This window comes from Nilaparvata lugens, chromosome 2 (genome assembly GCF_014356525.2).
Source record: "Nilaparvata lugens isolate BPH chromosome 2, ASM1435652v1, whole genome shotgun sequence".
Lineage (NCBI taxonomy): Eukaryota > Metazoa > Arthropoda > Insecta > Hemiptera > Delphacidae > Nilaparvata > Nilaparvata lugens.
The window spans coordinates 62,605,042-62,631,270 of record NC_052505.1 but is presented as its reverse complement, the minus strand read 5'-3'; the positions used below and the strand labels follow the sequence as shown (position 1 = coordinate 62,631,270).

Sequence of the window (26,229 nt, the reverse complement as noted above, 5' to 3'; positions counted from 1 at the left end):
GGAACAGTTTTGAGTTGAGCATTTAGTTTATTTTTTAATCATTGTCATGAGTCATCATTGTATGTTTGTAGGAATGGATAGTATAAAATCAATGCTGACTAGATTCATGTTACTACCATTATTTTTCCGCCCGAGGCCAAAATGATAGCATAAGTCAGTTATTTTTTTATAGTACAATGATAAATTACAGATCAATGACTCTCGAATTATATCCCCACTATTCATAAATTATTGGGCTACAACTGAAACATCCACTACTCAGACTCCTCCATAAGAGTTTAAATGCCTATTCATAAAAAATCTCTCGTGGTAAAAACTGGTTAAAAAAATTAATTAGTTTAAAAATATGTCAGAAATATTAAAATACAACCATTGTTTAAAAATTGATAATAAATATAATGAATGAAACCACAAAATATTTCTGAATAATTTGAGTCAAGTTTCTAGCACGATTGAAACTGATTTAGGGGTAATGTAGAAAAATATATAATTCCAAGTGAACCAAGGTTGAAATAGTTCTAATATTCAATGACAATTACGCACGTAAACGAGTATATTATTTTTTTGCTATAGAGCTCTTAATTAGATGCTTCAATATTGTGTATTACATGGTTTATATTTTTGATCGAAAATTATGTATACATAAATAGTATTTGGACAATAAATCTATGTCTTTTATTCTAAAATGATAAAAGTAGGTAGTTTACTGGTAGTTAGATTGTGATGGAATGTTATAGTTCAGTGTATCACCACGGGTTATAAATCACCTTATAATAAATTTACTATGTCTATCTCACCTATTACTTGAATGTTGAGCATTGCTATTATTACAGCGGTTGTTATTTGTATTCAATGACAAAGGTCTCTTATGATCCGTGTGAAGAGGTCAATTTATGGTCGGATTATCAGTTTAGTCCCTAATGTAAAGAGTGGATGAAAATGATGTATGACTGAACTGGTAGTTGAAGGTGATAAATATCAATGACGGAGGATGTGATAGAACCAGTTGCTTCATTCATCTACATTAGTGAAAATAAGAAGGAAAGGCCGAATAAAACAATTCAATTCGATCACAAACTGTGACCAGCAGTGAACCCCTTTCTTATCCATATGACCATGCACATGATTCTTACTAGCCTGTCGTGAAGGGCCATTAAGATCAGAAAACTTACAGCTCTCAGTTCACCAGCAAAAGCACTTGATACAGTAGGCTATGTCCCACCAGCAATCACATTAATTTACACGTGTCTTTGTCGCAAACAATAATAAACAAACTGTACAAATTTCATATGAGTCTAAAAATCGGCTAATATTATTGCTTTTCTCATCAATTCAAATCGTTTAATCATCAAGAGAAACACAGATCTCATTTTTAAATAATGGATTTGCTCTGTTCTGGTCTAATTTTCTACATCGTAAAGGTCTGATTAGATGATATTTCTAAAACTAGATTTATTTACTAACATGGCAAATATTTGAGTTTCAAATTCCATCTGATAACTGTAAAATTACGTTGTATTGAAATAGCTCATGTACGAAATTGCAGATGATGTATACATAGATACAACGGGAACATTCTAATATTGATGAAAAGACTTTTCATTTTTCAATGCCAATAATTAATTATAAATATTGAACGACTGTTTTCTGTGAAGTATGACAAGAATAAAAATGTCCTCTTGACTAAACTTTGTTTTATTCATTATGAATATTACCAGAAATATTGTCATTCACTACCGCACAAAAAGTTGCCATTTTGAATACAATCAGACCTTGATTTCAATCCTTTTTCAAAGGAAAGTTTTTAGAAAATCATTTACAAATATTTTTATTTTAAAAAATGAATACTATTTAAGCTGGCTTTAAGGCTTTATGGCTTTAAGGTGGCTTTTTGTAATTAGTAATGCTTGACAAGCAATAACAAGCTTTGCAATGAAGAATTCGACAAAAATATTAGAACATAATTTTCAGACTCACAAAATGCAATTTATGTGATTCTTATAATTATTGACTCCCGAAAAAGACACCTGTAAAATATGTTATGCTTGCCATGGAACCCACTTCAAAGATAATAAGCAATAAATTCAATCAAGCATTTATCGATAAGAATCTGAAAATAGTCGAATTATGCCACACAAAATGGCCAGGAATGCTGGACAAAATAATGGGTGTGCTTTTATATGAGTGTTTTGAAAATATCTCACAAAAATGAAAACATCATGCATCAACACAGATAACCACACTATAAAAAATTAAAAACATAATTAACTGCATGATGGATTTACTTGGTTTGTTGGTTTACTTGCCTTTCTTCCTTACTTCGAGTACTTGCACATTATTTCATTCTTTCTTAGTGAGATATTTCACAGACAAGTATCATTACAATTAGACTGAGATTTATTGAGAATATAAAAAATTAATAGTGAACCCATGAAAGGAACATGATGCATAGGGATTGAATTTTGTGACTTCAGTATTAGAAGTTGGAATACATTTTTCATCAAACTTATTGGAACTCTCACAATTATAACACAACTACTTTTGGGCAACAATTAAATTTATCACTTTTCCATTTCACTCTATTCAGGGGCTTTTTGATAAACATCCTATGAGAATGGTGATTGTTCCTAGAAAACATCTGAATTACATCAGAGGACTTGTCACATAGGTGTTTCAACAAATAATAATCATAATATTTGGATCCAGTAATGAGCATGAGTTGGAAAATTATATTTTCCATTATTTTTTACATAATTATCCATCTTACGAATTGATTATTGGATGGCTTAAGAAACATAATTTTGAAGGTATGTGGGCAATAAAGTATTGAGAATTAAATTTTCTAAAGGCCAATATCAGTTATGTATCAATATGAAAGACACCAACGCATCGAAACAAATTCATAAGAAAGTACAAGCACATAAGTTTTCCTGGCATGAGTTTTGATACAATGGATTTCAATATTCCTAATCTACAATGATCGTCTCAGGAGAGAGAAAGAATTCATAGAATCATTCTAATCAACTTCATATTATTATCATTTATAAAGTGGGAAAAGTATACAACACAGTAAATTCTTAGTAAATAGCCAGTTTACTTAGGTGGATAGGACTCACTAGCCTGTGCTTGACTTCTCTGCAGAAACAATTCTAGAGCGTTCTAGAGATTTGATAACATAGAAGCATATATTTTTGCGTGAGCAGGAAAGTGTACTCCATGAAATAAACTTTTCTGCACACGATTTGGTCTCAATAATTCCATATAAATTATTCCACTAAACTGCTTCAACTTTGAAATATACTTTACACTATGATGGTTTTAATAACAATTGACTTTTTCAACATTATCTATAATAACAATATTTCTCAACGAAGTCAGTTTCTCTATTTAAAAAATATAGATCAATCAATTAGAAGTTTCATAATCTCTTAAAATTAGACACACAAAAAGGTAATTACCGGACTCTAAAAAGCATTCCTTATAAGGGATCATAATGATCAAATAGTTTGAAACATAAAAATTTATTGTAGGTATTTGGATACCTCTCTTATCAATTATTCAGTGGGATGATTGTTTCAAATAAACTGCTAACAGATAAGAGTGGGCGAAGGGCAGAAAAGTTAGTATTTCAAGAATAATATTGTTTTTATTCAATCAATCCAGATTCAAGAATCTGATGGAATAAGTATGTATTTAAGTTGATCTATATAGGTATGGTAATTTTTGGCCTACCGTATCGAAGTGGTAATTTCAGACATTGATTCTTGTCTATAGTGTTTGAAATAAAGTGCAGATACTCTATTTTTCTCCAGTAAAAGCTAATATGATGGAAAATCATAATATATTTTTCAGATCTTTAAATGATCATAAAATGGAAGTATAGTATTGGTTAGAATGTGTATTTTAATAGATTCATCCAGTAATGGATTAATGTGTGTTGATCAGATGAAGACTGGACAATGGACATCAGGGTAACAAGTGATTTTCTTGCAAACTGTCAGTTGGCCACAAATCAAATAATATAAATAGAATTTTTAACATATTTCAGGCAAAACAAAAAATAGAGAAGAGTGAATGTGGAGCACACAAGAGAATGGAATAGACTTATGAATTGGTAAGTGGAAATGCACTTGACAACAGCCTGCAAAAAAATCAAAAACGTTTATAGAAAACTTAAGGGACGACCCGAACAAGAGAGTACGAAACTAATAGCTAATAATATTGCAAAGTTGAAAGTCCTAAGAAATAGTTTGCAACAACTTTGGAAATGTTTACTTTGATTCAATAAAGAATATAATGGTAGATAATAATTGAAATATATATAAATGAATAAAATATTATGACACTCACAGTTTTTGCATTTGCATTTCTTGATGAGCGTTTCATCCTTGATGTCTTCATGGCATGCTTTACAGTAGAACCACGCTCTAGAAAAAAAACAAACTCGTAGATACTTATGAATCCACAACACATTTCAAACCCAGTCACGAATAGTCAATAATAAACAAATTATTATCACGATTTTTGTTGCATAGTGAGAGAGATTAAATATTGACAAAGCCACATTCAGTCACTTGAAACATTTATTTTTGATTTATGGAACGTCGAAAACTAAATCAAACAGGGAATAAATTATTTTATCGTTGAAACTCTAATTAAAGGGATTAAACATGTTCTTTAAAATTATTTTTTTAAATATTTTTTTAATTAAGTTTGAAAATCGACAGCAATTCCAAGTCTATGGTGAATGAGATTCATGATCAGGGGCACCTGATCGGTTGTGAGGCGGGGGGCGGGGGTTGAACGCAGATTGCGCTCTTGAGATTTTTTGGGGAGGGGGGCCAAAAGTCATTAGTGTTTATAATATCTACTGACCAAATGTTTTGAATAGGGGGGGGGGTTGGTTGAAGACAACTAAATTAAATGGTGGATAACCTTTCGACCTCATCAAGGAAAAAATTAATTCAACCTTTTGAGCTCATCAGAAAAAAGTACTTGAAGGCATATTATTATGTTTAGACCAGTAAAAATTCATTTTAATCTTGTACGCTTTTGACCACATTAGCAGAAATAACTAGATTTGAAGGTTTAACTAGGTTTGACCTCATCAGAAATAATTAATAGATTTGATAGAACATTTTTCTTTTGACCTCATCAGACTAGACTAGATTTGAGGGAGCATATGCCTTTTGACCTTATTAGGAAATATGACTAAATTTGAAGGAATTTCTATTTACCTTTTGACCTCATCAGCCGACTGAGCAATGAAAAAGCCTTGCGTGTTGGCGGAGATCTTGGCACCCCGAGGATTGATTGAGATCTTGCTGTCACTTCCATCCTCTCCTTTGATTTCAATCGCCAGAAGTAGCAGCTTCAACTTCGTGAAGCACAGCCTGCATTCATATAATTGTATCGAATTATTTAATGAAATTACATTATAGTTATATTACATCATAACTGGTCACAGTTGAAAGACTGAGAGATCAGCGCATAATCGATCAAAAACTTCTGAATGATTTATCTTTGATTCTCAAAATACTTTATGCTTCAATGTTACTTTCAATGACAAAACTTCAACAAATCGTAATTCTGTAAAATTATGCCCGATTCTAATCACTTTGAGAGTAGTGATTGATCAATATTACTCGTAGTTAAAGTTATAGTGGATATTACTGTCCATACTTCGCCACGTCATCATTCTATTCAATTTCAAATTACTGTCATATATCCATTATGAAAGGCTATATTATCAAAACGGTCTACAATGATACCTAGAATATACTGTATGTAATATATATGGTAGGCTTATCTAGAATAATCCCTAGGATTATCTAGAATAATCCCGGCCAAACATAGAAAAATTCGGTATATTACTTTTACATTCTGGTGATATCTTAATATTCTAAATTAAATACCAGCAAGAACAAAACATCTTTCAAATAAATATGTTTTATTGCAACCATGTGCATGAATATCCAACATTGAAAGCGTGCTTGAAGTGCGTTAATTGAATTGCTCGTGATGTAATTTGCACAAATTGTAAATTTGGAAAATGTTGGTTTAGAGATATTTATGTGGGTGTAGATTAGAGTTATAAATTTCACAAAATGCTCCTTTGATACAATACTTATTTAAACAGTGTGAGAATGTTGAATAGGCGATTTACAAGGGTAGAAAAAACAAACAACTTTCAAAAATAACCAGACGATCTTTCAAAAAATTATTTATGCCATCAAATCCACAAATATTTAATAGGAAAGTATAAAAAATAGAAATTGAACGTTATTAGATTTTATTTTGAAAGACACACAGGAGCACGGTCATCAGCCCAAGGGTAATGTGACATAAAATAACCAGTTTTTTGGAAGAAGAAATAAATTCATTTATGCTGGCTAACTCAGCATTTTTCAAATCCTTTATTGATTCATACAATGTACATCATCAAAAATGATAGGGGGAGCAAAAATAAGGTAACCTTGTGCTATTCCTCTCCCAAATTTAGATAAGGTTACACATAGTCCGAAATAGGTCAAGTCTTGTAGTTGTTCACTTCACACAATTTTCAGTTCTTAATTATTTTCACAAAGTAGATTTTTAAATTTAGATGTTTCAAAACCAAACATAGGAGAAAATATTCATAATATACTCTATTAACAATATACTCTATTGTAGTTAAGTGGAACAATCCTACTGTTGACAGGAGCTTACAAAAAATGTTTACCAAGAGAGGGATAATAGGGATACCTTTCAAACTTGCACCAGCGTACATATATATATTGACAACCGGTTCGGAGGTTGCTGATATTCGATCACTAAAGAGACCCACAAAGTATTAGCGTTTAAAAACAAAGAAACTTTCAAATATTCAAAGAGATATGAACTTTCTCATGACAGCATCATTAGTAAACTGCACACCTCAGAAATGCCGTATGATGTGCGATTATCTGTTTCGGGAAATGCTTTGTTACGTTACTTGAAAGTTTGACATCATTTTCGACAGAGTTTTCAGAAATGATCAATTATTCCAATTTCAATTTGAAACGATCTATTCGATAATATTGAGTCTTCATGTGAATCATTGTGTGTCATGAGGATTTTTTGAATCATCTATTGACACTTGAAAATAATCTACTTTCAAAATTACCGTTTTTGAAAGATATCCAAAATTTCCACTTCACTAGCCTTATAACGTACAAATAAGTTCACTACAATAAGCTAGCTAACTCCTCAAACACTTATTTACAGAGATTAATATTATTATCGAATTAGTTAATCGCGTTCTATGGCCAAGAAAGTTTTGGATCATGCTTACTTCACCATGCAATGTTGCTGAGAAAAGGGTTACAACAAACATTCAAATTCTACTTGGAACAAGCTGAAAAGAGAGAAGCTAAGGAAATGGTACAGAATACAAACAAGACTCATGGTAAAGTTAACAGATATTGGTAATAGATAGATTGTATGGATATTTCGTGCAGTAAGGTGAATCTAGTAATTAATTTTAAAGGATGGTGAGTGAGTAAGAACTATGAAAAATATGAAATATTAAATGAAAATATATTATTGATAAGATTTTTGTGAAATATAAAACGATTTAACAGACTTATTATCGAGATATTTAGGCTACCACTGAATATATGCATTTTAATACCACTTGGAAAAAAATACAATCAACTCTTTTTCATGAAAGCATTGATATGAAACTATTCTAATGGAATAAGGAGAAATATTATCCAATGTGGATATTGAAGAAAGTTGCCTTTCTCGAGTCGATGGAGAAACACTGTTCAAATAAATTAAACACAATATGAAAATACCGGATGAATTATCTAAATAAGTTTATCAAATTCATGAGTAAACATATTTATTTCACGAATATTGTGGGTGGGAAATTATTATCGGCTTGAAATATCCTCTTTTCACTAGACTAGTCTTGAAATTTACAATATAAGAAACCTCTTTTGAGCAATATAAGTTGGCTACTATCAATTTTTCTGCATTCAAATAGAATGTAAAAGGTTTTATGATGGGAAATTCTAGTAGCCTAATGTTCCTAAGACGAAGGTGATAATTTTCTTCGATTTTTTATTCATTAATTCATTCATTTTATTTTTTTACCCCAACTATAAAAACATGTCTAAAGCATAGGACTTATAAATCGATTTTAAGTATAACAATTTGAATGTTTTATCTGTATGTTGAATAATTTGTAATTGACAGTCAATCCTAACACTATTTGAACATGAGTTAGGCTGGCGACTAACATGTGTACGCACATGTTCATCATGCTCACACCCCACACACACACATATTCATCATGAACTGAACCAAACCTCAACAACTTTTGTTCGAAGCCTTTTGCTGCGATGACACAAATGACGACATGTGTGTACACACATTTTCATCATGCATCTCCTGTCGTAAGTGGCTAGCCTTACTGTTAAGTCATCATATTTTAAAGGTATCAATGATTTTACTGTACCGTATAATATTATAATATAGTGTAAAATAATTCATAATTTTTTTTCAATGTTATGTAGAATAGTAAAAAATCTTAAAGTTGTTTTTTTCATACATAACTACCTACCACACATAGCTGTACAATTCATTATTTAGATTAATTCGAGATCCATTCTTCAGTATTTTCATCGTTCGAGTAAGTGAATTCGTATGGCTTTTTGTGGAGGAGAGTCCCTTAAGGGAAGTTTCCATCTGCCTTAATATATCATTATTTGAGCCACCAATGAGCCTTACGACTGTCCATATTTCAGCCGGGACCAACATTTAATCGTTCCCATCCGATAACACGGGAGTATTTCCACATGGTATTATAATTCGAATCACATTAATGTGGTTTACTAGCCGTAGAAAGACCGGTTGTTAAGATTCAATAACAGCAATCTACTTATGTAACGAAATTATTCAAGGAATTACCCTTATCTTGTCTGAGTCAACATTCATTCTATATCATTTTACACACATTAATTTTTCAGAATTCGATGAAATCAATCCAGATGTTGATAGCAGGCTCATCATACTTCTTTCATAGAACAGGGCCCTTAAATTAGATTACTAAATCTTTATAACATATGTACATCATTCTATCCAGAACAAATAACCCATATTATGGTTCATGAATAAACATTGTTTTATTATTTTACAAAGGCGACTTTCTAGAAGTATTTTAAGCCTAGGTGATGATGATGGGATAAATTAATTTGAGATACTTTGATTAATATTACTACAGTTTCAATAGATCCAATATCTAAATTGTTTTTTAATAATTCTAATTACATTAATACGGTTCATTGAAAGATGCTATACTAACAATGTACTCAGCTCTGAACTTCTGTAAGAAAACTACCCATATCTTGTTTTCTAATTTTTTTGACAATACTAATCAATCACAAGCCTATATTGTCGAGGTTTCAACTAGCAACTAATTATACTTATAACCATAACTAATCTTTGAATCGATTCAATACAATAGTAGCTAGAGTTCAATATTATTCAGCTCATGCAGAATTATTGATAAGTGATCAACTAGAGTGAGATAATGATTCGAAAAATATAAAAATTGTTGTTAGGCTACGGTACTCGAACTTGAATGATATCTAGAATATGTGATTAGTTTCAATCGGTTAGTTATCGCCAATTCTAGATACATGCTATGAGAAAAATGGTGTGAGTAAATGAAATACGGCTGATTCGATGAATCCTGGCAAAGTAGGGGTGGTAGGCCTACTACTACCACTGGTAAGGACTTACTCGCTCGCCTGGGGAAATGTCATTCCTGTGAAAGAGGGAGACAGGGTTTCCGTATACATCTCGCAACCTGTACCCTGCAGATAGTCATTCTGCCACGCTTGCGTGTCGGGCGACTGAAATTCACAATTCACCTCTCACTTACTAAGCACTTACAAAGCAAAGCAAACCACTTTGTTACACCATACCATTATGAACCGTCCATCTGCTCTGCCTCTAATAGAAATAGGTACATCCCCGATAAGTGGTTGCTTAGGTTATTCATAAGGTACCTCCACTAAGCACTACCCAACTCCATCGAACATTGTTAAAAACGTGAAAACCTCATCCATGACAACATTTATGCACATGCTATTTACATCACTCTATCTCAATAAGAAATTCTTGAACAATATTAAAGTTGGGACATCAAGCAAAATTAAATATTCACTATTTTACAACAGGTGAGTATGACCACAAACCCTGAACTGAATGAAATATGGAATCGGCATTTCAGGATCTTATGGAAATAAAAGAAGAGTTGCGCTCAACTCTTATTAAATATGGTAATACGTACAGAGTATCCAAAAAAAAACTTCAGTACAACCATATTATTCTGTATGGACAAACAAATAGTTTGTTAAACATAAGCAATTTTCACTTCGTTTTGACTTATTCATTAATATTTTTCATTTTTATTGATAAAATCTGAGAGCAATATCTCATCATTTATGTTTCAAACTATTATCTCTAAATCATGTTTCATATAAATAAATTATTGATTCCGAAAAGATAGTCTGATTGAGAAAAATTCTAGATAAATAACAGAGATAACTAGTATATCTTATGACCAGGTAGCTTAAATAATTCTTGGTTGGTTGAAGAATTACCCTGAAAAAATTGTTTTTCAGCATTCATCAGTCAGTTCATTTATGAACCATATTTTGGTTGATCAGGCATAATTTTTCTCAAACAGGAAATATCATAGCTTTTGCAGTAACATTGGTTTTATAAAATCTACTTTACAGTAGACATGTAAAAATTCATGGGGAAATTTAAGCAGTTCACGAGATATGAACTCTTGAGAAAATTTGAGAATAACCAGCAGGAAAACGATGAAAAAAACATTTTTTCAAGACAATTTTCAGTTTGTTTTCGTATGTAGAATGAAGAGTTGGTAAAATCGCGAAGCTTTTAAGGGACACTCTGTACATGAAGTAGTTTAAAATCATATGTATATCTCAAGCTTTTTAGAAGCAGATCAGACAGAGCACGCAAATGGAAGGAGAAACAAAGAAGACGATGGTGGGGAGGGGAGGGGAAGAGGATTTATCAACAAAATGTGTGAACAGTAAAATGATAGATTGCGACAGTACACAAGAAAGAGGAGTGTGAAAGTGTCACAACACAACATCTTAATAACTTGGCGTGACAACAGTGCATGCCGTTCACCAGAAACTGATTCATTGCACTGCACTGCACTGCGGTCATTCATGTAGTGAGCAAATCAACACTGCCACTTGATAACTTAATGCTAACAATTTTGGACAAAATAATTTTAATTGATTTATGATAAAAAGTTAGTTTTAACTGAAAATAAGGAATGGAAGCTTTTCGAATAATTTATTATTTCAGTATTCTACTTATGGTATTTGATTATATATTATTTATTATGCGTGCCCAAAACAAGTGGTCACCCGTCTAGAGTACAAATCTGAACCAACTTCCTAAATGTGATATTTCAAAAGTCAGGGATGCCCACTCACATAATCTGTGTCCAAGAATAAGTAAGCATAAAAATCGATATAGGAAACTAACAGAATGCTGATACATCAAAGTGTTAAAGATAAATTTATAATTCAGATCCGATTCTAAATGTTATAACCAGGATTTTTATATGATTATTGAATGAATTACAAAATACTATTGGTAGGAATTAGTTATGGAGTGAATGCGATTAAGATTACAATATTATATTGTTATGATAGTTATCAACTCATGTCTCACAGAAGGATTTCATTAAATAAACTTCACTTAATGCATATCAATTGTGATTTTTTTATCAGACTCTTGATCTCTTTTTGGATGATCGATTTGCGATCAATTTCTCTAGGGATATCCGGATATGATACTAAATAGTTTTACAATTCGATAGAAAAAATGTAGCCTATGTTTAATAATATCGATAAATTTGTTCATCGTTGCAAATCATTTCCATGGAGTTTCATACTATACGAATGACCAGATTTTACCAGTACTTTAATAATTAAAAGTTTATTGTAATTTGACAATAACTGTAAATTTGAAAGCTCAAAGAACAAGTTGAGCAGCAGCAGCGGCATGAATCAGTTTCTTTGTTGAGATGGACACAATCAATTGCAAGCTGAGTTGCAATTCGGTGTTTCGGTGATGAGTTGACTTACTCGGTGGCTTGTGCAAATGGCATGCCAATAAATGTTGGACTGAGTGACTCAGTGTACATCTCCATTCCAGTACCACGGAGGTAATCGTTCTGCCACGCCTGTAAATCCACCGCTAGCGCGCATCTCGCATTCTACAACAACTCTTTCCAAATGTACCACTCCCAACAATTATTAGTTCACAAGAATTATCACCAATCACACATCGATTACTCCATGGACATGAAATAATTTTCCCAGAAAAGAAGTGTCCACTCACGCCTTGCAAACATGTGTCTATTTCAATGATCAACAATACTAGTTGAATCACTATAAACTATTATTGAAGGTTTCATACAACTCTTGTTTGTGACTTTTTCTTTCAATGTTACTTCCTATTATGAAAATATTTGATTTCTCGTCTAGTCACGAGAATATGTTTGAAATGGTAGCGGCTCAATAGGAGAATAGAGTAGTGCGATGGGCTCTGCAATATGTTTTGCACTGACCGACAGGAAAGACAACATCATTATTATTTACTAGCAGAGCTTATCGTAACTCAACTGCTTTTTAAAAGCAATGATATTTGATTTTCCCATAACAGGAGATAGTAATGAAATAATGCGTCAGAAACATCTATTGGAATGATGTGAGATAGTTAAAATATTTAAATAGTCGAAGTAATGAAGTTGCAATTATAATGAGACCTAGGATCACTAAATAACTTCTTGCAGAGAACAAAGACAATAATATATATTACAACAGTACTCCAATAATCCAAGTCTAAGAAACTAAACATCAAAAATCTAAGAACGCATTGTTCAATTATGGTATACTAAATTTATTTATTCATCGAGTGGAGTTGATGTTCAATACTTCAGTTATGAAATTATAGAATAATTTCATTTTTACAAACTATTGCATAATGCAAAGTATGTATACAGAAATTGGTACTGAAACATTATGATGTCGATAAATGCCCTACAGTTAAGCAAATACGTTTCTTGCTTGAAAGGTTTTCAGCTTTCTTGGTCGCCTTAGACTCTGTTTAATTTGAGATGAGTTTTTTTAAGCCAGGAATGAAAAACATTATAATAAATGCGACCATTGATTAATGTAATCGTAATTTAGCGTTGAAAGTAGTTGGTGCATTTGCCTTAAAACAAGTTCTACTGTAATCTTAAAAAAAATTAAGCAGGATTAAGAATCAGCTGCAGTCGATGTTCATAAGAGATTTAAAATTTTAAACTTCAACACATCCAGGTCCACTAGAATAGGCCATAATAATGATTAGGAAGTCTCTATCCTCATTTCCATTTGCAGATTGAAATGTATTTTCGAGTTCCGTGGAAACTATTGTGAAAGTTATGTCAGAAATTTTCTCGGTTAACAATAATTTACAAATGTTCATAACAGTTTTAAAAAAAGAGTAACTGCGGGATGACATTCAAATTGATATTGAAATGAACTCCTGAAAAGTGTCTAATTTATCATATCATTGAATGTAATTCCAATATTATCCGCAGAGCCAAGTTCCACAATTTTGTTATTTCACATTATCAACACTTAAGGTTGTAGTCTACACATTAATTATTTTAATGAATTTTAAATCAATTGTACCATAAATGAGTCGGAAAGCTACTATCAAATTATATTTATTTCATATATAATGTATAATGTGATATTAGTTGATATTTAATGTATAATGTAATATTAGTAGCCCAGTGAGTTCTAATTGAATTGAACCATAGCCTAAATGTGAACATGCATTTAATTGAATCTGTAGATTCTCGGAGTTGAACAGTATACAAGTTTATTTCATAATATACAAGTTTATTAAAGAATTTCGGAAGCCAATAACTTTCCAATAATTTAATGGGAAACTATCATCTTATACCAATTTCTTGGAAGTGACATAGGCCTACTCACCGTTTTGAAAGATCTCATCGCAAACAGGTTGGCCATCATAGTGGAGAATCCAGGCGCTAGACAACTTTGTGCTATAAAACCTAATTTTAATTCAGCTAGACATATCACATCATCTCCTTGTTTCCAGTCCCAAGATGGAATGTTTAATAAATAAGCCTGAAAATAGAAACTCATATCAGCTTACAAACAAATTCATAATAATTGTATCATAATAATTATTGTTTCAATATTAATAATTGAATAAATGTGGGATATATATATATATATATATGAATATGAAATGTAACTTTTTCTACATTAATTTTCTATTTTGTTTTGAATGTATTATGATTTATTTGTAATTTTAAATTGTATTTATGATGAAATAAATTTGTATAATAACAATAATTTGTATATTTTGTCTGAGTGTATATGGATTATACATAGTGTAGGTTTTTAATATCTTTAACCAAATCAAGAAAGGGGTCTGGAAAGATATCCTAAAATTCTAAATTAATATGAATATCTGGTGGATAATTAACAAATAGAACCTCAGATGCTTCTCAAGAATAAGTGTTAATGTTTTTAAAATATAAAAATGAGATTCTATAAGAATATAACATATACATATATTATTAGATCAATAAACATATAACATTGGATAACTCTAATAATAATGGGTCTATTAATAATATTATTTGATAAATTTGATAGTTTTGGGTGTGATAAAATAAGAATTTGAGCTACTCGCTTAAGGCACAACTAATAATTATGGTGCTTCTTTATTACCTTATTCTGACATCCTTTGAGGTTTCACATAGATTTACGGACCCATTTACTATGCCCTTTTTGAGAGCAAGACCTTTTCCTTTCTAAACAACAAAATTTTCGTCAACACAATTTCAGACCAACCGAACTGCGTTGGTTTGTGTTGGCAAAAATTATGCCCAATTTCCAGTAAAAATCAAACTCTCAAATATGACTAGCTCACTCTATATCAAAGAACCACTCTGGTCCACATATTTTTCTAAACTGACTATGTCCCAACCAGAGAGCAATTCGAATACCACAGGGCAAATCAAACTAAGTTTGATTATTCTTATACAAATGATAGACAGAAGTGTAATTGTCTTTTATAATGCATCACTAACCAAGAAGAGCATCAAAATAATCAGACAGTTCACCTTAAAACTGTTTAAAACATGTATTGTTCTCAACAGCTAGATTAGGAGTATCTAGTGTTGTTGTTGTTGTTTGAAATAGCATTGATGAACACGAGCCCAAAACGATACTGCTTATTCATCATTTCCAAAGTAAAGAAAAATAATACTTCAAATTATTGGTATCAGTTATTTTCTACATGTGAGTCTATTCCTCACAATAGTCTGCTATTTGTACCAGGAAAGTGAATAATAATGATTGCAGGAAGCATTAAATCATGATTTTTGATATTACAGCCAACTATCAATAGTCTCAATAATAATTGTAGATTATTGTAATTTATATTTACCTTATTATGGTACTGCATTAATTGAATTATAACTCTAATATCGTCCGAATAGTTTTTTATCGAAATTACTCTCATTATATTTGCTGCATCTTCAGCATCTGGATCTTGACAATACTTGTTGGCAAGGACCAAACAGGCATCTGCTTCGTGAACCTGGCAAAATGATACAACATTAAATATAAACTAAGAATATTTTCAAAACAAAATAAGTTGCAGGCTATCAGAAATCAAGGTTATTAGATCTATTTAATTCCCTTGATTGGAAATAGGTATCATAATACAGTATACATAATGTATTTTAGATTGACTTTGTCTTCTTTAAATTAATTCTCTTCTTCTTTTATCTAATTCCTTTGTTTAGAAATAGGTATGATACAGTATCCATAACAGTTTTCAGGTTGAATTTATTTTATGTCTTCTTTAAACTTAATATAAATTAATTCAGTTAATTTTACATTCAATCTTAGCCGCTCTAAATCATGCAATACAATATTCAGAAAAGCTTCAATGAATTGTTGATTCAAAACTTCCTCTCTAGGGCTAAAATTGTCAATCTCATGCACTACACATTGAAAAAATGAATAACAGAATACTTATTATAATAACTGCTGTATTCAAGTTAAATTGTTCACAACCACTATCAAGAATGAATTAAAGAGCTCAAAATAATTAGCAAAATTTCTGAACAATTATCAACGCCGCTTTGGAGCATGTGCTAGTGATTCAGTTGCTGAAATAATTTGCTAATGTTAGAATAAGATAGATTTTATTCCTATCAGTTTACATCAACATACAATTGAAAATATCAAATTGCATAATAAAAGAAATACTGTATATGTTACAGCTTAATAGCCTCAAAAATAACTAGGGCATGAATATATTTCTACATTTTTTTCCAAAATAAATGTGACATCTAAAGAAGTTTAGAAAATCTAGTCGCATACAATGACATGGGATTTAATGTAATAACGGTACATCAACTATAATCTCATATGATGCCGATATTAAATTATGAGACAAACATGCTTCAATAAAATAATAAGGTAACTGAAAAATGGTAAAGTGAAATAAACGCATTACAAAAAAAGCAGAACTGTCAATAGAAAAAGCACGATTGAGTAATTCAGTTGCATAATTTATTTGAACAATATGTTATCATCTAAAAAATTAATTCAAGAAAGTAAAATAGAATGGTAAGTTCTGTCAAGTGACTTACCATTATTAAGACACACCATAATAATGAAGCTTTACTGGCGAGGTTGAATTTAACATTTGGAAGATAAGGTTGAGGTTGCAAAGGGTGGAGAAGGAGAAGTCAACATATATTAATGATGAATCAAAGAGTTTTCTGATATGAATTGCCAATCTAAATATAAAACGATAACATTTATTAAAAGTGATATATTGATAACAATAAAGTTATGGATTCATCTCAACTAGACTTGAATTGGAAATTAGAGTTGAAAAACACATCCTTTTGCTTTGTGTAGAAGTAGACTGGGTTCATTGATGTCAGTCTGAGATTCCATAACTTGTTCTACTGTACAATAGAAAATGTGATCGGTTTCCTATGATACTCTAGCACGTTTTTACGATGGAATTGTTTCTTCTGAATTCTGCAGCACAAAAGCAGAAAGAACAGGAATATATTATTTTATTCGAGTTGAACAAATGAATTGGGAAAATTATAAGTTGGGCTGGATACAGATGATTGAGCTGAACAAATGATTGTTGAACTGAAAGTTTTGAACAAATAATACCGAATCTTATTAAAATTCAACAAATAATTAACATTAAAATAAAATTATAACACAATGTGTTGTCTTGTTCTATTTGAATAGTTTTATTTATGCAGAACTTGAATTTCAATGCTCATGACATCACCTTCAGTTGTACGTTGAGACCAACTCAGATAGAGCACAATGATTGGAATTATCTAGTTATAAGAGAAAGATAACGCGTTATTAACTTATTATGGAAGAGTTGAATGACCTCTCTAAAAACAATATTTAAAATTATATTATTAGTTTTCAAAATTCAGAAAACAATAAATTATTTCTAATGCCCACAACGAAGAGCAAGGAATCAGGACTGACCTAGTTTTGTATTAATTGAAACAGTCGTGCATGAAATATGTAACATTCGACTTTTATAAGAGTCACCAGAAAGATAAGTCATTGAATGGGAGTGAGGAAAAATCTGCAATTTTCAAATATGTTTTAGATAATAGTATCATTCTCTTATTCGAAATAGTACTGAATTTGAATCTTGTGAAATATTCTCTCTAGTATTGAGCAAGTAGAGGAGGTGATGAGTGTCACTACATACTGTATATGTTGGGAAGTTATGTACAATGTTAGTAGTGTCAATGGGTAAACACAAGCCATTCGTTAGAGATAGAGTGAGCAACCTTTAACCTCTTACCTTTACCCGTTGAAGGTCAATAGGATTCATAATGGAGCCTTGAAAGAATTCAACTGTTGTAAAATGTCTTTTGAAGAGTCCTTCCAGCTCAAGGTCGGGGGGCTTCCTGAATAGGAATGTGTGTTTAAAAGAATAAATAATTTCAAAAAAGAAATAAATAATAACAGTAATCGAGTGATAAGTGCACTTTGCTAGGTACAATATTTGCATGACATTCAACAGTTTATACCTACCATAGAGGAACCCACCTAATCATATAAACTTGAGAAAAATTATAAATCAGCCTAGATACAGTGAATTGGAAATCAATAAACCATGCATCTGATGATGAATATTTTCAAGTTGTCACTTCAATAGATCATGCCAGAAATTCGTGAGAATACATAAAATTGGTAAAATTCATGAACCTATGATTCTATTTACATTAATTTACAAAGCCAGTAGTCTTTTCAAATATGACTTCTTATTAAATTGCAACCTTAGCTACTTCAAAACTGTTATTTTGCAATGTAATCATACTGGTATCGTTGGTAATACACTGGTGAGATATTATTTCAATTCTTGGTGATGAAATTAAATGACAAATTTGTTATTTGAATGATCCAATTATTGTAATTATTATAGTTCCAATTACTTGTAATTAATTTAATTCAATTTAGAAGTATTTTTTCAATTTAAAAATGATTTTTGTGTTTATGGATTGTAAATTGAGTGTGTAATTGAAGAATTTTGAAGTGACACATAACCTCTAGCTACATTTGGACTGTTGTAAAAATTAGAATTGGAACCGTTTTGGGCGTAAGTTAGCCTGTGGTACTTTTCTCTAAGTTTATAATTATGAATGATCAAATGAATAAATAAATAATATTCCCGTACATGAAAAATAATAAGTTATAGGTTGAAATAAAACCCGCATGGACTTAGCCAGCCTATACATTGAAGCACTGAATTAAGAAAAATTGTGGCACTTATTCTATTCTTAGTAAAACATTACTTTCTAAGTTAGGTAACTGAAATGAATATTGAATGAGGTGATATAATGAAGTGACAACAGAAGTGCTCTAGATCTAAAAGCGACAAACAAGAGCTTGAAACTAATATGAACCACTATTCTATTCTAATAAGGGAGGAGCAAAATCGAACTATAGATGATTGAATTTTGGTAGCGGTCGATGCGTTACTACCGCGTTACCTTCACTCGTTCTAGATCTACGGCATTCATCATGGTTCCCTGAAAAAATTCGACGGTCGTGTAGTGCCGCTTCAGGAGACCTTCTAGCTCCAAATCCGGCTCCTTTCTGAAAGATCAATCAGCTCAGGACACCTAACTAACATCAGGGACTAACTAACTAACTCATCAGTTAGCCTAGACTACCGACAGGTTCAGAAGGTTCACACACACACAAAACACTATGCTAGGGATGACAAGTATGGTCTATTCAATAAGTGGCAAGTGATGATAAGTTAGTTATGTTCACATCTTAACGATAAAGACTAGAGTTTTCTCATCCTAAACAGGTGGAGAAGATTCAATAATGGGAGAAGGAAAAATAAGTTTCTATTATTCAACTAGGGTTTTAACAAACTTGTATCTATAACTGGGCATGGGACTATAGAACACACTCAACTTTATTAATGGTCTGCATATTGAAGGAAGGATGGGAGAGTTCAATTTGTATGAAGATTGATTTTATTTTGGTTATTCGTGATTCAACAAGAGATTGAAAACGTTGCACAGTATCTATAATTCGAATTGGGTGCCAACCAACTTAGCCAACAAGGACAACCACTAGAATAATAGATATTTGATTAATATTAGAGATCCAATCTGAAAACGATTTCACAAGTTTAAAATAACATGTACAATAACTATTACTTCTAATTCAATTTTTAAAATATAAATGGATTTTTATTTTGTATGGAATTTCGAGGTAGGCCTATTGAAAAAATAATAATTTAGATATATAATTCAATTTGAAGAATGAAGTTTAATCTAATTTTGCTGGATAATTATAAGATTTTTTATAATTCTTAATATGAAATGTTATTTTCTACTTTTATCTAGAGTTGATCCTTACTGAATGATTATTTTCATTTTACGAGTTCCAGAGAACCGACGAATGTTTTTTCTATTGTACATAAGTTCAATTGATTTACTCATTCTTGTTCGAATTAGTAAGTATTGATAAGAGTCTATTTAAAGCACTCTGGAATGAAATGCCTTTTTGACAACGCTAAAATAGACCAGTTCACTTGTTAGAGAAAAAACAATGGATAGAATTAATCCATATTCAATTCCAGTCTTTGAAAGAATCATCAATTATGTTGCAGTTCATCCAACCTCCAGGGTTTTAACTTTTCACCAAATTGATTCCCACATTTATTCACCCGAAAAGATTTATTTAAACAAATAATTGTTTATGTTTCCAAAATTGATATAGCAGCACAATCTGCCAAACATAATTGGTTCTTCTGAAAAAAATTACTCACATCTACACGCCTAGAATAAATATATATTTTTTTATTAAGTATGACTTCACATTATAATTATATATAGTAATAATAACTAAATATTGTGGATCAATATATAAACTGTTAGTTACAAGACTTCAGCCTCAAAAAATCACCAAAAAAATTAAAAAAAATCAATGTATTGGAAATGAAAAATACAATAATTTAAGATTCTGCTGAACGTAGGTTTTTCAGCACATGCTGATAAACAGGTGCTTTCAAGACGATAAAAGTTTTCTAAAAATGCTATAAAATGATTTAATGATTTAAATATTTTTATCAAGTTTGTAATCTGTAATGGAATTTTATGATAATTTCAAGTTTGGCAAATGAAGTTCAATGGAAAATTCAACACTTACCTATGTAGAAAAACAACTTCAACATCTACATCCTCTCGATCTTCATGTAAAAAATCTTTTAGAAAATGTGAAACTGATTCGTATGTTATATGACCGCAAACTACGATGTGCCTACAAAACGAAATGAAATTAATTAGTATTTTCATTAATATAAACTCATACAATATACTTACAGCATTCAATATTAATTAAAATTTATCCGAAATTATTGAAAACTTGTAATTCATATTGTCATTAATTTAACATTGGAATTCTTTGAAAAAGATTAAGGATCCGTCATTGGTCGACAGTTGGCTCACCCTTGATTTAGCCAATTCGCTTATTTTAAGTTTTTTATAACTCAGTCCTATAATCCTGAAACTTCATTTAGCTGTTATGATATTCTGAAGCGGTTTATGTCCTGGAAAGCAGGTATTCAGCAAATAAGTTGCGTCACTAACATCAGATAGCACACACCTACAGCAGTGTACGGTGGCATCGACCGTTTAAGTTACAGCCCAAACATTTTGGAAGATTCATATTTTATTAAGCTTTCATTGATGTCACTGGTTTCTAAGAGATGCTCGATTGTTGTTCTAACTTTCCAGCCTCACATGTTTTGAATTATGGGAGTAATAATTTTTCACATTGAATTTTACTACCTACATATGTTCTCTTATGAACAATCTATTCTTTGAATGTATAAAAATAGTTTGTTTGAAATGTAAATACAACTGATATTGTATAAATTAAGAAGGTTATTTTTAAAAAATACTTTCTATGCAAAAGCAGATGTGGAGGATTGAAAATATTGGTTAAAACAAGAGGTGAGCGACACTCTCAACATCGACCAACGACGTCACTTTTTGATTTCATCCAACTCACGGATATTAAGAACTTGCAATTCAAATTGTTTTTAATTGATATTGAAATTCTTAAAAAAGAATAATGTATAGACAGTAAAAAGAGTATCTATCAACAATACGACAAGGCAACGGCTTGGAAAATCATTCAATTGAATCAAACGAATGAGTAGCTTTTAAAGTGACTTTATGTTTTTTATAAAACTTTTATTTTCTAAGTTCATTTGAAAAGTATACTGAACTCTAGATGAGACACAGAATGATTTCTAGAATTGGTACTTGACTCTAGGCGAATGTTTGAGAAGATTGTTATTTGAATAAATCTTAATTATTTTCAATGATCACAACACTATGGATACGTAATTTGGAAAATTCGATATTTTTGGCTTTGGAGGTCTTTAGTGAGCTCTTTGGATTCTCTCTAATAAAAGAGGCAGCAGAAAAAAGCTCTTCTTATCGAGTTTGGCAACAATCAAATTATTATCATCTCCATGAAAAGCACAAAATCTGCTTAGATGGAGGATATGAATATTTAACCCCATATCAACTTTTCAAAGAGAAAAGCATCCATTAAAAAATTAATTATTGTGATATTAAAGTACCTGCATGAACCTGTAGTGAAAAACTTGTGAATTATCATTATTAGAGGTCAATCTATCGCATGAAAACAAGCATGGAAAAACAATGTGATCTAGGGTGCATTCTTGCTAATTCTGCTAGTGATTGAATTGAATTATTTCTAGAACTGCTAAAATTCTAAAGATCAGTGCAATCCAAGATCAGGCAAATCTATGCGCATACATGCGCAGTTTTTTCATGCAAAGTTTAGTTTTAGAGCAGACTTCACACGTCTTCAAGAAAATTATTTCAAAGAAATTGGAACTACCAAAAATGACTAAATTTGAGGATTAACAGTGGAAAATAATTTTTGATGATTCATTTCTATTTCGAGAGGTCTAAGACATCAAACACAATGGGTACTATCGATAAAGGAGATCCAAGTTGGCCTATTACTGAAAGTGATAGTTCAACAAGAGAAGACAAGTTCAATAGTTCATTAGTAGTTGAGTAGGTAGGTAAATAAGTAGATAAAAGTAGACAAATTGAAAAAGCTTGCTCAGATCTTCTATGAGTCTTAATGAATCTGTGGCTTATGAATGGGAAATCAAACACAAATGACGATGCAAGCGGGTAATGATCAACTATATTATTAACTTACGATGAATTTAGAAGAAGTAGTCCTTATTGGGAGTAATATAGAATATTTGTTTGATATAAATATGTTCAGTATATAGTACCAATAATGGTAGGTAACTAGAACAAGAAAAGATAGTAAACCTTGTCTAGTAGACGAATAATGTACAGATAATTACATCGAATATTTCAGAGATAGATTCCTTACAAATTTTTATGGTAAAAAATGTATTGAGAATAAAGTATATTTTGAATTATTATTAACACCATTGTGATCCTCCATGCTTATTTCTGAACTAGAAGGTGTACATGCAAGATTTTTCTGATATTTGATAAAAATCAATAAGTTGATCTAAAAGTGCTTCACCACATGCCAAGTGATACAGGTTCAGGAAAGCGGTAGTACTTATTGGAATCTGTTAAATTCAAGTATAGTAATAAGGTTTAATATTGAAGCGCTGTTCAATTTGAATAAATTTAGATAATTCTACAAATTATAGATTTCCATAGAGCTCTATTGATAATAAATCGTTGTTCAATTTCTAAAGCTACCACCTACATTTACATTTACAGGAATGAGTGAGAGAGTCTTAATTCTTGCAATTCAATTCATTACCTACATCATTTTCAACTTTTAATAATATTATACAAAGTATATGAACTTTAAAAACTTTTGTACATAATAGAAAATGTTTAATATTATAGTCCTATATTATTCTTTACTATTTTCAATTTACAATGAAATGATCAATTATTACAACTATAATTTCTTACTACTTGAAATGAGAATGAATATCTCTCACATCGGAATAGTCATTTGTGAGTAGAATGTACCTACTAGTCATAATAAAATTGCCCTATATGTGAGATTAATTATTATTTGGAATTTGATGGGAGCTCATCACTGACTAACGAATACTCTTGTCAAAAATATCAAGTACGAATAGTCTTTATGAATTGACAAAATATATTCTACTAATCCCTAATCCTCCAAAAGGGTTGGATTATAATAATCTTATTATTTATGAAGAGGGATTTGTAGTTTACTTTTAGATAAATCACACCATTCTAGCAAAATTGAAAAATGAAATGGCTGAAATGGAACTGGTTGGGTAACTTTCATTTCACAAATTGAGTCAGTGTTACCTATAATTGAAATTTGTACCTGAAAACTATATTCGAGTGGTTAGGAAGCATTGAATCCTATGAGATTTCATGAATAAATTTTTTTCAAGATTTGAATGTACCACATTATGAAAGATGACTTGACAGACCACACTTATAGAAGTAAAATTGAATTATTGTTTGAGTTTTCAAAAATATTGATTAGGAACATGGATACATTTCAGTAACATGCAAGGTTTCCAAGGATTTGAGATGAGTTGGGTGGGGCTATCGAGAAATAGACATTATGTCCATGAACATCCAATATTTAAATCTATTGAAAGAAGTCGTTTGACTTGGAATTGATAGGTTACTTCTAAGAAAATTCAAGATCAGACATGGAATAGACAGAACAGTAGCATGAGATGGGAGAAACAAGTAGATTAAACTAACGTAACACCAAAATGTAATAAACGATAATAGAAAAACAGCAAGTTTTTGACATGTTTAGGGTCTAAGGATGACTTTAAGCTGATGATTAGGAGATAGGGGTTGGGGCTCAAGGTTCAGTCCAAAAAATAATTGTATAACACAGATAACAGGTTATTGACTTGTTACCTTCGTCCTCGTTCATTCTTCAGAGTGCCTCCATACTTGGGCCTAGTCCCAATCAGGTCTATGATTTCAGGAATGCAACTTGCGAATATCGCCTATGCGTGTGGCACAGTAACGCGCGCAAACAAACAAAAATAAAATCACACTAGACATTGTTCCACCTTTACAACTTGTCTTTAGATTAACATTTATTTTTCTTCAAATGTTATTATTGAATGTTGTGAAATTGTGTGCCAGGTGAGGGGTTGGAGGGGTAGGCAGAGTAGAATACTCGAGGTTGGATTCAAGGAGAAGGAAGCATTTCCAACTGAAAAGTCGATCTGTCGCGCGCAATTTTCAATTATTTATCTTTCCAATGGAACAGAAATAAAATAACTGAGGATACTTCCAACAGAATTTTCACACTTGAAAATAGAAATGTTCCAATCGTTCTTTGAAATAAATTGAAAAAATTAACAAAATCAAACCGATAATGTTCAACAAAAAACAAAATTACAAACTTATACACAGCAAACAAGACAAATGAATAAAATATTAAACACAACACCAAAAGAAACTATGGCTGTGTTATAGTTTTGAAAAACTGAACAAACACAGTTCTGAATGAATACACACCTCACACACTGTCGCTCATTAAGGGCAATGTTACACCTAAATAGCATATATAATATATATTAAATTATTATGCGAGTATAATAAATGTTTAGAGAGATTGTTCAAGCATTCTCAATGTTAGAGTAAATGTAGTCTACAGAATGAGCCAATGTTTCTTGGTGCCATGTTTCAATAGAAAATTGTTTTATATTTACAACGAAAAAAATAAAAACTAAGAATAAATTAAAAAAAAAAAACAAGCTCGAATGAATTCTGTGACAAGGATATAATGAATAGGATTAAACAATGATAACTGATAAAGGTTTCACAATCCAGGTTTAGGTGGTAATTAGGCTTCCTTTTAGAGTTTGATTTCAAGGTAATAAGTTAGTGGAAGGATTCGTTGTAAATGAAAATTTAGTTTTGTTTTGTAGGTAATTGATTTGAATTGCCTATTAGAGCACACAAATGGAAGCATGTAAAATTATGGCTTCTCGGGATGGTTCACATGCCTATTGAAATATTTTCATTGATTAAATTTGCCACATTGCTGGCCAATCCATATTATTGGTTTTAAAACCCTGATAGGCCTATTAGTTTATTTCTCAACAAAATATCTATTTTGAATCTTTAAAGGAACGGGGATCAATCTAAGATCAGATGAACGACATGATATTTTCCATAAGAATAAAATAAATGGGGTCCAGAATTTCATATTGCAATTAAAAGTACTCTGGTTGAATATTGATTTGATTTTGTGATTTCAAAATTGTTTTCAAGTGTGAAAAGTCTGAATGTTATTGTGAGTAGAATAAGAAAAAATATCATAAGAAATGGTTGAGAAACATGGAGTCGATGGGTGTCCCGAAAAATGAATATCCTACTTTTGGCAGTTACTATAATTCCCCCTTGAGAGAAATATTGAGTTCAGAGCTTTCGTTCGGATGTAATTAAATTATAAAATCATGCAGTAATGAATAAATAAGCTAGACATGGAGAAATTATGTACACTCTCGATGTAAATA

At 31.1% G+C, this 26,229-nt stretch overlaps 2 protein-coding genes across 21 annotated transcripts in view; one reads left to right on the top strand and one right to left on the bottom strand.

Annotated features, from left to right (window-relative positions):
- The window catches only part of LOC111044238, a 126,093-nt gene that overhangs the window by 9,596 nt on the left and 90,268 nt on the right, over nt 1-26,229 (top strand). The window contains exon 2 of the mRNA XM_039422409.1: nt 4,049-4,114. The gene's annotated coding sequence lies outside the window, so the exon portion shown is untranslated. The remainder of the gene's footprint in view (nt 1-4,048; nt 4,115-26,229) is intronic.
- The window catches only part of LOC111044241 (calcium-activated potassium channel slowpoke), a 166,493-nt gene that overhangs the window by 64,926 nt on the left and 75,338 nt on the right, over nt 1-26,229 (bottom strand). For 5 of the 20 annotated variants that reach the window (XM_039422388.1, XM_039422391.1, XM_039422389.1 and 2 more), the window contains exons 7-15: nt 24,614-24,705; nt 20,856-20,966; nt 17,986-18,091; nt 15,562-15,714; nt 14,073-14,228; nt 12,168-12,298; nt 5,238-5,393; nt 4,351-4,427; nt 2,307-2,327 (exon numbers count right to left, since the gene is read on the bottom strand). In XM_039422388.1, the coding sequence (XP_039278322.1) occupies nt 2,307-2,327; nt 4,351-4,427; nt 5,238-5,393; nt 12,168-12,298; nt 14,073-14,228; nt 15,562-15,714; nt 17,986-18,091; nt 20,856-20,966; nt 24,614-24,705 (1,003 nt within the window). Of the gene's footprint in view, nt 1-2,306; nt 2,328-4,350; nt 4,428-5,237; nt 5,394-9,768; nt 9,882-12,167; nt 12,299-14,072; nt 14,229-15,561; nt 15,715-17,985; nt 18,092-19,177; nt 19,284-20,855; nt 20,967-24,613; nt 24,706-26,229 lie in introns of all 20 variants that reach the window. The other 15 variants (XM_039422393.1, XM_039422395.1, XM_039422394.1 and 12 more) reach the window with 9 other exon arrangements.